Raw genomic sequence first — 14,381 nt, 5'->3', positions numbered from 1 at the left:
TTTCAGTGCACAAATTGCAACTATATTTTTCAAATTTCAACTATATTTTTCCGTTACCCAAATGAAAGTAGTATTAACATAATGAACGCACAATAACCAAAACACGTGAACAATACACAGGAGACTACTGGCTTTCAGAATCTGCTACGAGCTGCAAAATCCGAGCGTAACAGATAGGCATCAAGATTTGCTGTCCGTAGACACGAGTAATGGCTTTCGGCCAATCACAACGAGAACTAACTGGAATTGGGGACTGTCGCTGCCGGACGCAACCGCTAGATTACTACAGAGTACAGCTGCAATCGTTAGTCGAACAAACCCAGTTTGTAAACTGGATCTGCTGCGCATGCGCGGCTCGGAACAGTTTGGGGTTTCAGCTGTGTTGGAAAGCTCCCTGTTTTCGTCACTTACCGCGTTGAGCGCTGCACGTCATGAAAGCAGCAAAATGTGTAGACAAATCCGCTAATTCCCTCACTGCGCATGCGCAAGACGGTTGGAAACTGGTACATAAACAAAATTGGTATTCCGCTGCAAATTGCGAAAATCGTGATGGAAAGCGCCAAAGGTCAAACATGCTGTACTACAATAATTAATTGACAGTTGTTAGTTGTGTATGTGTATGACTCGTACAGTGTGACAGCAGATGGGAGTTTGTAATTTTGTGCCTGTATTTACAGATGTCGGCGTACAGAGTGACCTTCCAGTATTCTGGAGCCGAGAAGCGACGCTAGCTTTGTTGAACGCGTATGAAGTACAGAGGGACCGCTTAGGTAAAGACTTTCGTTTTAAGAACTACATGTGGGTTGCAATATCCCTCGCACTGAAGAATGAGATGGGGATGAACTTCACACCAGCCCAGTGCGAGAACAGGTGGAGAGTTCTTTTGCGCAGTTACAAGAGAGCGACGGACAATAATTTGAAGTTATCGAGGAGAAGAAAGGACTTTGTGTACCAAGATGCGATGCAGAAGATACTGAAGGGAGAAGACATCATCAGACCAGTGCCGCAGTCGGATGAGACTGGTGTGCTTCCTAGTGGGGGAAAATCGAATGTACAGGTAGGGAACAATGGTAATGAACCTGAGACAGTACCAAATAGTGGTAACGAATTATTAATTAATAGTGGCAAATCTAATGCGAACAGTGAAGTGATTAGTAGTGAACCTGAGCCAACAGCAGGTAGTGGTAAACAATTATTCATTATCAGAGGAAACTCCAGTGTGAATAGTGATGGGATTAGTAGTGAACCTGCGCCTTTACCAAGTAAAAATTTCTTCATTATCAGTACAAAACCCACTGTGAACAGTGATGTGATTTGTAGGCCTAGTGAAACCGAACCATCACTAAATAGTGGTAAACAGTTATTCATTATCACTGGTAAACCCTGTGTGAACAGTGATAGGATTAGTGGTGAACCTGAACCAGTACCAGGTAGTAATAAACAATTATTCATTATCAGTGCAAAAACGAATGGGAACGGTGATAGGATTAACAGTGAACCTGAGCTAACACCAAGTAGTAGTAAACAATTGTTACTCATCAGTGGAAAATCCAATGGGAACAGTGAAGGGATTAGTAGTGAACCTGAGCTGACACCAAGTAGTAGTAGTAAACAATTATCACTCATCAGTGGAAAATCCAATGGAAACAGTGATGGGATTAGTAGTGAACCTGAGCTGACACCAAGTAGTAGTAGTAGACAATTATTACTTATCAGTGGAAAATCCAATGTGAACAGTGATAGTACTAATAAAACTGAGCCACCACCAAGTACTAATGAACCTGCACCAGCAGCAAGCAGTAGCAAACAGTTAATTACCAATCCTCCTGAATCATCAGTTAGTCCACCAGAAAAGAGAAGGAAGCTGAAACAGTCGTTCTTACAACAGATAAGAGCTGACAGGAAACTTTACTATGAGAAAAAACTGGAAGTAGACAGGGAGAGACTTGAAGGCTTAGAAAGGAGAAATGATGAGTTACTGCAGTTAAAGAAAATGAAGCTTCAACAAGCAGAGAGAATGATTGCATTTGAAGAAGAAAAGCTCAAATGTGAAAAAGAAAAACTTGTAATTTCTAGTGAAAAATTAAAAATGTATCGTAGGCTAGTTCAGTTACAAGAAGAAAGCAATGACATTTTGAGATCTATTAATGACCAATTTGATTTTTTACTATAACTGATCGAGTCCCTTGTGCAACTATTCACATGTTCTTTTCTGGTAATTAATTTTCGCTGATGTTTTTTTGCCATTTGTAGAACTTTCTTGATACATGCTCACTTTCCATTTTTGGCTCCTTGTATGACAGACGGCACTTCCCTTTGCACTACTTATGAGTGGTACTTCCCATTCCATTCACGTATTGAGCATAAAAAGAATTATTGCTTAAATGCATCTGTGTGCATTATAACTAGCCTATTCTTGTTTTACTGATCACTTTGGGAGTGATACATTGGGATTTTAGTTTATTACTAGAGTACTCTCTTGAAACTTAGAAGTAGGTTTCGAATATAGTTTGCATCTATCTTCAAGTGTCTGCCAGTTCAAGTTTTCAGAATTTCCGTGAAGCTATCCCATGAGTCAAACAAACCTGGGATCATTGATGTAGCACTTCTTTCCTGTGTATTCAGTATCCCCTGTTACTTCTGTTTGATTGGTTGCAGGGTGGTGGTGGTGTGGGGGGGGGGGGGTCATCTTAGTTTCAGAGCTTGTGTTGGTGCTGGGTCCATGTTACTAAAATGCAGCTTTTCACATTTTTCATTGTGTTTCCTTTTTTAGTGTGTTGTATGAATCTTCTCACTCTGAAAATTGGATCCCACACTTGTCTCTGTAGCAACAGGTGGTTTGTTTCTTTATAATCCTGTGCAGGTTGTCTTGATACATAAGATCCTTTCTCCTCCTCCTCCTCCCAACTTCCTGACATATTTTCTTTCCCTTTATTTTATTGTAGCATACTTCTTATAGCTGCACTCTATGAATCTTCATATCTTCTCGCACTGGTCTGGTGTGAAAAGCATACCTCTCCATTGCTTCAGCGCACATATTATTGCACCCAAGATTTATGTTACCTTTCCTATGTATTGTATCAAAACTAGTCTATAGCCTTGCCATGTCACATTGGAAGCAACTAAAAATTTTCTTAGATTTGTGACTGCATGTATAAATGGACATACTCAATTAAATTATGAGTATAAAATAGCTATGGTGTGATTTTATTTGTGTTCCTTATAAAAATCTGCATCCTAATGATTACAGTTTCATTCTGCTGGAGTGGTTTTTGCCATCAAATTGAAGTATCTGTAGATAGTAAAAACGTTTCAGCAGGTGCGCGTGCGCACACACACACACACACACACACACACACACACACACACACACACACACACACACATACACATATGATAAATTAATGACAACATCGTTTTCTGACTATTGGGTACCGTGTTCAATTTGCAGAATGTTTCATGATAGACTAGCAATATTAAATTTATTTGTGGTGCACACTTGTTCCAGCAAACATAAAAGCAATTAGTGTAAAAATGATTTGTGAAACTGGGGTTATTTCACATGTTTAGTTTTAGTTTTTTATGCCCATGGATCATATTTTGCAATTATATACAGATCATGTTATAAGTTTTATACAGAATGAACAAATTTGATTAAAATTTACCACTGACACAGGTAAACAAAAGATATTTTAAAGAAATAAGATTGATAACAGTGAAAAACTGTTTTAAAATAAAATTTGCTTTGATCCACAGTGCCAGAGAAAGCTTTCCACATACTCTATACATTCTCTTTTCCTATTTTTTTTAGGGCTGCACATTGTTTTTCTTTTTAACCTTCTTAGAAAACTGGTTTCCACATTTAGTAGTAGTGCTCTTAATGGTGTGCTTCTGGATGTTATGCCAAACTGTTGATTCCATTTTATGCACCATATATTGACAACTGACACAACCATCTTCTTTAAGATGCTGCCAGTTTTGCTGTTAAGTGAACTGATACCTGGGCTCCAAACAATGTGGCTGGAGTCCAGACATTGAGTACACTGAACACCAAAACTCGCAGTGCCTGAGGATGATGGTTGGTTCGGTTATCGAATTATTCCACATGAAAGGGAAACAACTACTCAGCAAAACACCTGGAAGCACACCGTTAATCATACTGAAAAATTCTGATAGATCACAATACCATACCTTAGTGTAACCAGCGTGAGACTATGCCATAAATGGTCTTGGAAATATTTGTGTAGAGTAGCCCAGACTTTCATTAACTGTGTCCTATTTGAAGTAAACAGCATACTAAACTTCCTGATGTAGTGTGTTACATGTCAATGTATTAATTGAATTTTCTGTGAAGTTACAACCAGATGACAACATTAAAGTAATCCAGTGTGAGCCACACATTCATTAGTCAATGCCTTATGCTGGCCACGTCAAATGCAATTCTACATAAATGTAACACAAAAAAATCAGCCTATTTTAGGTAAGCCACTTGTAAATTGATAGGACTGTGTGAAGAATTGCGGTAAATTGATCATTGCCTGAGATTCCTTGTGTTGCTTCTAGTGGTACTTGTACATATATTGGTGTATGGAATCAGGCAGTAAGAAATATCTACAAAAAAGCATGATGGTAAATAGTATTATAACAATATTGGTCATTCCTTTTTTAGCCATAGGTGGTTTTGGGAAATTTGCATTTGTATTCAGTTATGTAAATGAAAGTAAGTCTCTCTTATTCTGTACTTCGAGGGTATCACTAATGTATTTTGTCACACTGAACACACTGTTGACTGTTTTACAATACATTGAGCTTGTCACTGAACAAAAATTCCTTTTTGGGTACTGTGATCCTTACTCAGTTTCTTGGCTGTTAGTGGTTGAAGTCACATTTGACATAAAGTTGGCCCTACTTACTCATGTATTAGCTAAGAAACTAAGTGGGGCCCTTCTACTAATCTGGGTTTTTTATTGTCTTGTAAATATCAAACTGGCTTAGTTATTACTTGGGGCTCAGAATGTTGATATTGCATTTCCTATAAAAATGAGATTAATTTTCCAGAAATTAAAGGCCAGCCTCCAGTTTTGATAATCTTATTGGTTTATTTGATCTTTTTGTTCCAATTATCACGAATATCTTGAAGTTGGCCATAGATGAGACTTCCTTATAATTTGAAAAGAGGAAAGTAGTACTTCAAGCGCTGCCATAATGGGACTCTGCTATACAGGAGGTGGCCAAGATTAGAACAAACCAAAACAGTTTTATCAGAGGCTAGGGGTACATGCTTTGCAGGACATGGGGGTAGGCTTTGGGTATTGAATGAAGACAAAGCATACTCCTGACACTTGTTGGGAGACGGGAGTGACAGTTACAGATGCGACATCAGCCCTTCACACCATCTGATGTCACTGGTCTTGCGGTGGGGCCAGAGCTGCTATGAGCTACACAACTTACCTTCCCGTATTTCAGTTCCTGTCTTGAAGGTCCCAGACGTTGCTTTGTGTCTATACAAGCAAAACACCATGCCAGCCCTGGCAGTCAGGTTTTTCTTTTCTAACTCCTGATGACAATGGTGGAGATAGCTGTTAGATATTAAAACTAAACTCCACCCGAACAGGCCATGAAGGCCCAGTGGTACCAACCTGCTGCCGTGTCACCATCAGCCCACAGGTGTCACTGGAGGCAGATACAGATGGCCATGTGGTCAGCACACCACTCTCCTGGCCATATGTCAGTGTACAAAGCCAGAGCCACTACTTTTCAATCAAGTAGCTCCTCAGTTTGCCTCACAAGGGCTGAGTGCATCCTGCTTGCCAACAGTGCTCAGCAGGCTGGATGGTCACCCATCCAAGTCCTAGCCCAGCCAGACAGCACTTAGCTGTGTTGATCTGACAGGAACCACCGCGGCAAGGTCTTTGGTGCTGCTGTTAGATTTTAAAATGTTTTATTCGAAGTCATGTGGCTTGTAAACTAAGATGATTTCATTTGGCCATGCCTTTGAAAGACTGGCGAATAAATCTTTGTAGTCTGCTACTTGGCCACTGAACCACTGCAACACACAGAACATACAGCTTTTTTAGTGTAACCAATGAGGCAAGGGTTTTTTCACTGTAGTAGCTTTCTTTCTAATTTACTTGATTAATTTTAGCTGTTGTAAGCATGGACAGGAAAAAAGTCACTGATACATAGTGCAAATAACATAAAAATAATTGCGACTGAGAACACTTGAACTGCCACATGCTGAAAGGGCCTTAGTTATTCCAACAAAATTTCTGCATCTACATAGATACTCTCCACAAGCCACCATACGGTGTGTGGCGGAGGATTCTCTGTACCACTGCTTGTCATTTCCTTTCCTGCTCCAGTCACAAGACTGTCTGTATGCCTCCGTATGAGCTCTAATTACTCGTATCTTATCTTCATGGCCCTTACACGCAATGTATGTTGGTGGCAGTAGAATAGTTTGGGGGTCAGCTTCAATTGCCGGTTCTCTAAATGTTCTCAAAGGTGTTTCTCAAAAAGATCATTGCCTTCCCTCCAGGGATCCACATTTGAGTTCCTGAAACATATCCATGACACTTATGTGTTGTTCAAACCTGCTGGTAACAAATCTAGCAGCCCACCTCTGAACTGCTTTGATGTCTTGCTTCACTCCAACCTGGTACGAATCCAAAACACTTGAGCATTACTCAAGACTAGGTTGCACCAGTGTCCTTGTGGTTTCCTTTACAAATGAACCACTCTTTCCTAAAATTCTCCCAATAAACAGAAGTCGACCATTCATCTTCCCTACAACAGTTCTCATATGCTCGTTACACCTCATATTGCTTTGCAACATTATGCCCAGATATTTAAATGACTTCACTGCACCAAGCAGGACACTAGTAATACTGTATCCGAACATTACAGATTTGATCTTTCTGCTCATCTGCATTAACTTCCATTTTTCCACAACAACTGGAAATTTTGTATAAGTCATATTGTATCTTCTTAGGATCACTCAGCTTCAACACCTTACAGTACACTACACCATCATCAGAAAACAACTGCATATTGCCGCCCACCATGGCAGCCAAATCATTTATGTATGTAGAGAAAGAAAGGCCCTATCACACTTCTCTGGGGCACTCCTGATGATAACCTTGTCTGTGGTGAACACTCGCCATCGAGGACAACATAGTGGGTTCTATTATGTAAGAAGAACCACTCACATATTTGTGAACCTACTCCATATGGTTGTACCTTCGTTAACAGCTTGCAATGGGGCACCATGTCAAATGCTTTCTGGAAATCTAAAAATATGCATTCTGCCTGTTGCTCTTCATCGATAGTTCTCATAATATCATGTGAGAAGAGGGCAAGCTGAATTTTGCACAAGTGGTGCTTTCTAAAATCATGCTGATATGTGCACATAAGCTTCTCAGTCCCAAGAAAGTTTATTATATTCGAACTGACAATATGTTCAAGGATTCTGCAGCAAACAGAAGTTAGGGATATTGGGCTGTAATTTTCCTGGTCTATTCTTTTACCCTTCTTATATACTGGAGTCACCTGCACTTTTTTCCAATCACCTGGGACTCTGCACTGGGTGAGGGATTCAGAAAACTAATAAAAATCAATTACACTTAAACTGTTCTTTCCTTTCTGCTAAAAAGAATATCAGTATTACACAATATTGGTGTGAATATCAGTGTTCTTTTCATGGTGTGAAAAAATAAAAAAAATGTTCACATAAAATAGTTTAAACTTAGATGCCTGAGGTCCTTTTAGCACGTTTTGAGACCTTCTGTAACAGTTGCTGTTTTTTTCCTTGATAAATGAGTTCAACAGTGGCTTTAATAATTACAAATGTATTTCAGAGGTAGTACACTGATACTGTATTTAAAATGTACCATATTTCTGAGAAGAAGGTGGATTTTCTTATCTCTTGGAACACTTTTACAGCAAGTTTCAACTGAAACACAAGTTTTCTTGTAAAACTGCTGCAACCAAGTCTTGAAATACAGTACATTTATGGCATCAATTTCTGTCACAATAACTTTTTGGCCTTCACTGGATTTTATCATGAGCTTTGTTAGTTTGTGTATCATGTAGAACTTTTCATACTTTCTAGGTTCTGTTTTGGTTATGCTGAGATCCGTGTCGCAAGAGAGACAAGAATGTCACCCGATAGGGAACACAGTGTGTGTGTGTGTGTGTGTGTGTGTGTGGGCGTGCACACTTGTTTTTAATGTAAAGAATGCAAAATATATGAGCTGTCAACCATCACAGATAAAATGCATGATAGACGGGAATCTGTGGAATTTCTACATGTTGCATGTAGTCAAAACTAATAGCAAGTACATTGGGCTCGCCTATGCTTTTAGTTTCTTCTGTAAGCTTAGTATGGAATTTTAGGGCCCTTCTCTCTTGAACCACTAACCACTACCTCTCCAGTGGCACATGGCTTTGCAACATCATTACGGTGAGGTATTCTCATTTTTCTTGTCTGCTCTTCACTAGGTCATCCAAAATGCAAACTGAAATTTTCCTTCGTCTGGTGCTGATTATCCTTAATCAATTTATAAATCACTACCAGGTGTACCGGTATGAAATGAACGTTTTTTTTTTTTTTTTTTTTTTTTTTTTGGTGTGTGTGAAAATGAAACACTAATTGTGAATTGAAAAGTAAAAACATTTTATTCAAAGTACTGACCATTGCTTTCTATACATTTTGACCACCTTTCTGGCAATTTGTGGACACCACACCAATAGAAATGTTCATCTTTTGAAGCAAACAATCGGACACCCAATTTTCGACTTCTTCATAGGAATCAAAGTGTTCATCAGGTAATGCATGTCCCATTGATGAAAACAAATGGTAGTTGGAAGGGGCCAAGTGTGGTGAATACGGTGGGTGGGGTAGCAGCTCCCAGCCAAGTGTTTGGAATGTATCCTGAACCAGTTTTGCTTTGTGTGCAGGTGCATTGTTGTGTAAAAAAATTACTTTGCCATGTCTTCTGGCCAATTATGGTCTTTTTACGATCAATGCATAGTTCAAAATGGTTCAAATGGCTCTGAGCACTATGGGACTCAACTGCTGTTGTCATTAGTCCCCTAGAACTTAGAACTACTTAAACCTCACTAACCTAAGGACATCACACACATCCATGCCCGAGGCACGATTCGAACCTGCGACTGTAACAGTCGCACGGTTCCGGACTGCGCGCCTAGGACCGAGAGACCAACGCGGCTGGCAATGCATAGTTCAAATTGATGATTTGTTGTCTGTAGCGATTAGTATTCATAGTTTCACCGGGTTTTAGAAGCTCATGATACACCACACCTTTCTGATCCCACCAAACACAGAGCATTGTCTTCTTTCCAAATCGATCTGGTTTTGCAGTCAATGTTGATGATTGTCCTAGATTAACCCACGATTTTCCCTGTTTAGTATTCTTAAAATAAATCCATTTTTCATCACCAGTAACAATTTGCTGCAAAATTGACTTTCTTTCATGTCTTTGAAGCAAAATTTGACAAATGGTTTTTCGGTTTTCCGTCTGTCTTTCATTCATTTCATGTAGCACCCATTTTGCACACTTTTGGATCTTTCCCATAGCTTTCAAACAGTCAGAAATTGTTTGTTGTGCAACATTTAGCATTGCTGCATTTTGCTTCTGACTCAAAGTATCATCTTCACCCAATATTGCTTGCAATTCGGCATCTTCGAACTTTTTTGGTGGTATTCCACATTCTTTATTTCTTACATCAAAATCATTATTTCTGAACGTTGAAACTCTCTTTTGCATGTTGCTTCTGATAGAGCATGATCACTATATGCCTCAACAAGCATTTGATGCAACTCCACAGCACTTTTTTTCAAATGAAAACAAAAAATTAATGCTTTTCACAAATCATCACTTTCTGGTACAAAATTTGACATTGTTAACACGATGCAAACATATGATGTTATTTGTTCCATGACTTGATGTATACTAAATATCTTTGACAGATATCATACAAAAAAAATTACGGCCCGTTCACAATAAATGTTCCCTGTCGACACATTTGTATCTTAATGCTCATTTCATACCAGTACACCTGGCACAATGTTAAATCCGGCATCTGAATGTTTAGTGTCCTTGCCAGCATAATTACTTCTTTTTAGTGGTAAACTTTCAATGTTTTACCACGTAGCTTCTCCAGTTTCTGCTGGAACAGCTCACTTGACATGCTACAAGAACTTCAGTTATGTAATCAAGCATCTGACTTGTGCCTTGTAGCATTAAAAGATATGCCTACTCTGCAGAACATCTGAATGTTCTTAATCCCCTGTAGGATATTTCGTAACTGGGACCCTTTTAGCATATAGCGATTCAGTTAAAAAACACAAGTGAATAAAAATTGTGACTTAACATGTTGTAATTGTGGTACTCAAACTGAATACTATTTCCTCTGATACAGTTCCCTGTGCCAGTCTGTCATGCACAAGACTCATCATCTCTGCGTAAGCACTGCACCCTACATCTGTATGAATCTGAGTGCTGTAGTCTAGCCATGGCTTTCCATGATTCTTACCATCCACACATCCCTTCCAGTTTCAAGTTAAATATTCCTTGATGCCACAAGATGTGTCACATCAAACAGACCTTTCAGTTAGTCAAGTTGCACCATAAATTTCTTTATTCATCAGTTGAATTCAGTACTTCCTCTTTGGTTATCCTGTCTACCTACTGTTTCTTCATCTGTTGTAACCACATTTCAAATGCTTCTATATTCTTATTGTCTGCATTGCTTATCATTCATATTTCCCTTCCATATAAGACTGTATTGCCCAACAAATACATTGTGAAAAGACTTCCTGACACTTAAATTTATATTTTAGGCTGACATATTAATCTTCTTCAGGAACAGCTTTCTTGTAGTTGCCAGTCTGCATCTTACACCCTCTCTGCTTCTGCAACTATCAATTTTTTTTTTTTACAGCCCGTAAAACGGAACTCGTCTACAATCTTTATTGTTTTATCTCCTAATTCAATTTTCTCAGCATCATCTGATTTAATTCAACTACACTCTATCATCCATGTTTTGCTTTTGTTGATATGTATTATAACTCCTTTCAAAAACTCTATGAATTTCATTCAACTGAACTTCCAAGCCCTATGTCATTTCTGCCAGAATTACAATATCATTGACAAATCTTAAAAGTTTCTATTTCTTGTCTCTGAACTTCAGTTCCCCACCAAATGTCTCCTTTGTTTCCTTCAGAACTTACTCAGTGTACAGACTGAAAATATTGTAGGAATTATGCCACAGCCCTGTCTCATTCCCTTCTCAGTTACTGCCCCCCTTTCCTATCCTTCAATTCTTATGACTACAGTTGGTACATGCAATGTAATATTAACAGAAAAAATACACACAGTTATGGTACCAGAGGATGGTCGAATATCCACCAAATGTTTTCCAGATCCTATCAGAAGAGTCTAATTCACTGTGGTGGAGTCTAATTCACTGTGGTGCCACACTGTACAGTAACAGATTACAAGAAGTATAAATTGCTTTGCAGCTAATATTTGAGGGAAAAATAAAGACAATCTTTATACAAACTGTTTTTGTTCTGTGCAAGAATATGTAAAAGCTGTAATATTTATTCAAATCTAAATCAATCACTGAACTAAAGTATAAGCATATTTTTCTTTTTTGTTTGTACCTATTTTTTTATTTTGTTTCAGATCAACTAAGTTCCACATCAAGGTAATTATTTATTTCTCTTTCCTATCGTCCTTTTCCAAAACTCTTTCATTGTCACAGAATGAGCTCTTTACCTCTCAGCTGACCATCTGACTGCAGTAATTTTCAGTTTGTGTCAATTTTCAGGAAAATCTCTGAATTTGTTGACTTCTAGTCTGAAACTGTCTCCATTGATTAATGTCACCTGTTCAATCTGCATTTCTTATAATTGTAAGTCCATTTTTTTGTCTTGCCTCCCCACCCAATTTCTTTGTCTGTTTTGGAAGAATGTATGAATCTTCTTTGTTAATCCATCTTCCTTCATTCTGTCTAGATGTCCATAGAGTGTTAGTCTTTTCCTATTCTAATCTGCTTTAGGGAAGAGTGAGTATATTTCCTTATTCAGTATCAAAATGCAATTGACACCTTTATTTTTGACTGGACCTAACATTTTCCTGAAAATTCTTATTTTGAACTTTTACAAATCTTCTGACAACCAGGTAAAAGTAGTGTTTCTGACACATGGAGGATTTCTGGTTTTACAACTGTGTTACAATATCTTTATTTAGTATCTTTAGAAAAAACATTTTTATTGTATACATGTCTCCCTTTCACGTATGATCTTTTCATTTTTTCAGTTATGACTTTGATTGCTTCTTTTTCAGTTTTATGTTTTCACCCAGATATTTAAGTCCTGTGGGCCTCACCTTGGCGTGGTAGGAAGGCTCAGAACCCAGTGATCTGGACGATTGGTCCAGAGAAGTCTAGTTCACTAGCTTGATGGATGGGAAGAGGTGAGGGGAAGCTAAGATGGACCTACAACAGATAGAGAAGGTAAGAACACTGAAATCACTATTCCCGGTACTCCAGGAATAGAGGTTAGCTAGAGCCAGTTGACTCTACTGGTATAAAAAATTAACCTCTTACTGGCTTCAGCTGATAATGGAATTAAGAAGCTGAAGCCAGAACAGGTTCCTCAAACCTAACTTACGAATTTAGATGATGATGATGATATTGATAGCTCCAGCCTCTGTGGCCGTGCGGTTCTAGATGCTTCAGTCTGGAACCACGCTGCTGCTACGATTGCAGATTTGAATCCTGCCTCGGGCATAACTGTGTGTGTTGTCCTTAGGTTAGTTAGGTTTAAGTCGTTTTAAGTCTAGGAGACTGATAACCTCATATGTTAAGTCACATTGTGCCATTTGATATTGATATTTAAAGTTGTCAGTCATCTTGATGTTACCATACTTGGCTTTTAAATTTCTTAGTGAGTTACATTCATTGGTCATGTTTCCTGTCTTTTTGAAATGATGCTTCTTTATGGCATTTTGACCAGACCGAAAGCACTTGTATAACTTTCACTGCAAGCTGAAGTTGGACCAATAAACATACAATGCAATCTACTGGCACAATATTTCTGGAGTATGATTGCTGTGTTCCACATTACTACTTTCATTCCTGGAACTTCCACAAAGTCATGACTGAGAACTTCATAAAAAAGTCTTGAAAAATTGATTTTGGTGTAAACTATTTCATTTCGAAGCAATGTTTCAAAAGATAGAGAGGTATTAAAAGATTCATACCGAAATTCCCAAATAGTGGTATAAGTTTTTATTATACAGCATATTTCTTCCTGGCGAAGTGTACAGAATAACTGTACAAAAGCAAACTTAATACAATTCACAGAGCTATTTAATAGCTAGTTATGAGTGTTGCTAATTTATATTTACAGTAAACAATAAATCAGTATGAAACTTCCTGGCTGATTAAAACTGTGCGCCCGACCGAGACTTGAACTCAGGACATTCTGGAAACATCCCCCAGGCTGTGGCTAAGCCATGTCTCTGCAGTATCCTTTCTTTCAGGAGTGCTAGTTCTGCAAGGTTCACAGGCGAGCTTCTGTAAAGTTTGGAAGGTAGGAGACGAGATACTGGCAGAAGTGAAGCTGTGAGGGCTGGGTGAGAGTCGTGCTTTGGTAGCTCAAATGTTAGAGCACTTGCCTGCGAAAGGCAAAGGTCTCAAGTTTGAGTCTCAGCCGGGCACACAGTTTTAATCTGCCAGAAAGTTTCATATCAGCGCACACTCTGCTGCGGAGTGAAAATTGCATCCAATAAATCAGTAATTTCTCACCTAGTAATGATGACTTCTCAGTGTACCGTAATGTACACATTCATTCACACATCATGTTGGGTCAATCCCATCAGGGATTTAGAATGAGTCAAGTTATGCATTAAAAGGCAGAAGCAACCACTGCTGGTTACTTCTGTAAAGTATACAAAAACAGATTATGACTAGCAGTAATCTACTCGAACTGATAATTCTTGAAATTACTTCCAGATTTTATGTCTGTGTTAGGAGGAAAACAGATACTCTGAAATAGCCACTGCTGCTGTGTCTATACTACTCAGCTGCTTTATTATCCAATACTGAGCTGCAGAAAATCCTAAAAATCCAAGGTCCCTCACAAAGCCTCAAAATGGCTTCCATAGACTTACTCACTCCACCTGAGCCACGTACCCCTACATTCTACCTATTCTCAAAATCCACAAAGAGAACCATCCTGGTCGTCCCATTGTAGCAGGCTTCAAAGCCCCAACAGAACGTATCTGAGCTCTGGTAGACCAACACCTCTAACCTATCACCCGCAGACTCCCATCCTACATCAAGGACAC

General features: G+C 38.7%; 1 protein-coding gene across 1 annotated transcript; it reads left to right on the top strand.

Moving 5' to 3' along the window:
- The first annotated feature begins 287 nt into the window (after nt 1–287).
- LOC126278394 (uncharacterized) lies at nt 288–3,193 on the top strand. Its single transcript, XM_049978494.1, has 2 exons — nt 288–565; nt 678–3,193. Exons 1-2 carry the CDS (start codon nt 481–483, stop codon nt 2,171–2,173), a joined length of 1,581 nt encoding a protein of 526 aa, XP_049834451.1. The 5' UTR covers nt 288–480; the 3' UTR covers nt 2,174–3,193.
- Nucleotides 3,194–14,381: the final 11,188 nt, after the last annotated feature.

This window comes from Schistocerca gregaria, chromosome 6 (genome assembly GCF_023897955.1).
Source record: "Schistocerca gregaria isolate iqSchGreg1 chromosome 6, iqSchGreg1.2, whole genome shotgun sequence".
Taxonomy (NCBI): Eukaryota; Metazoa; Arthropoda; class Insecta; order Orthoptera; family Acrididae; genus Schistocerca; species Schistocerca gregaria.
This window is presented reverse-complemented; position numbering and strand designations above follow the sequence as displayed.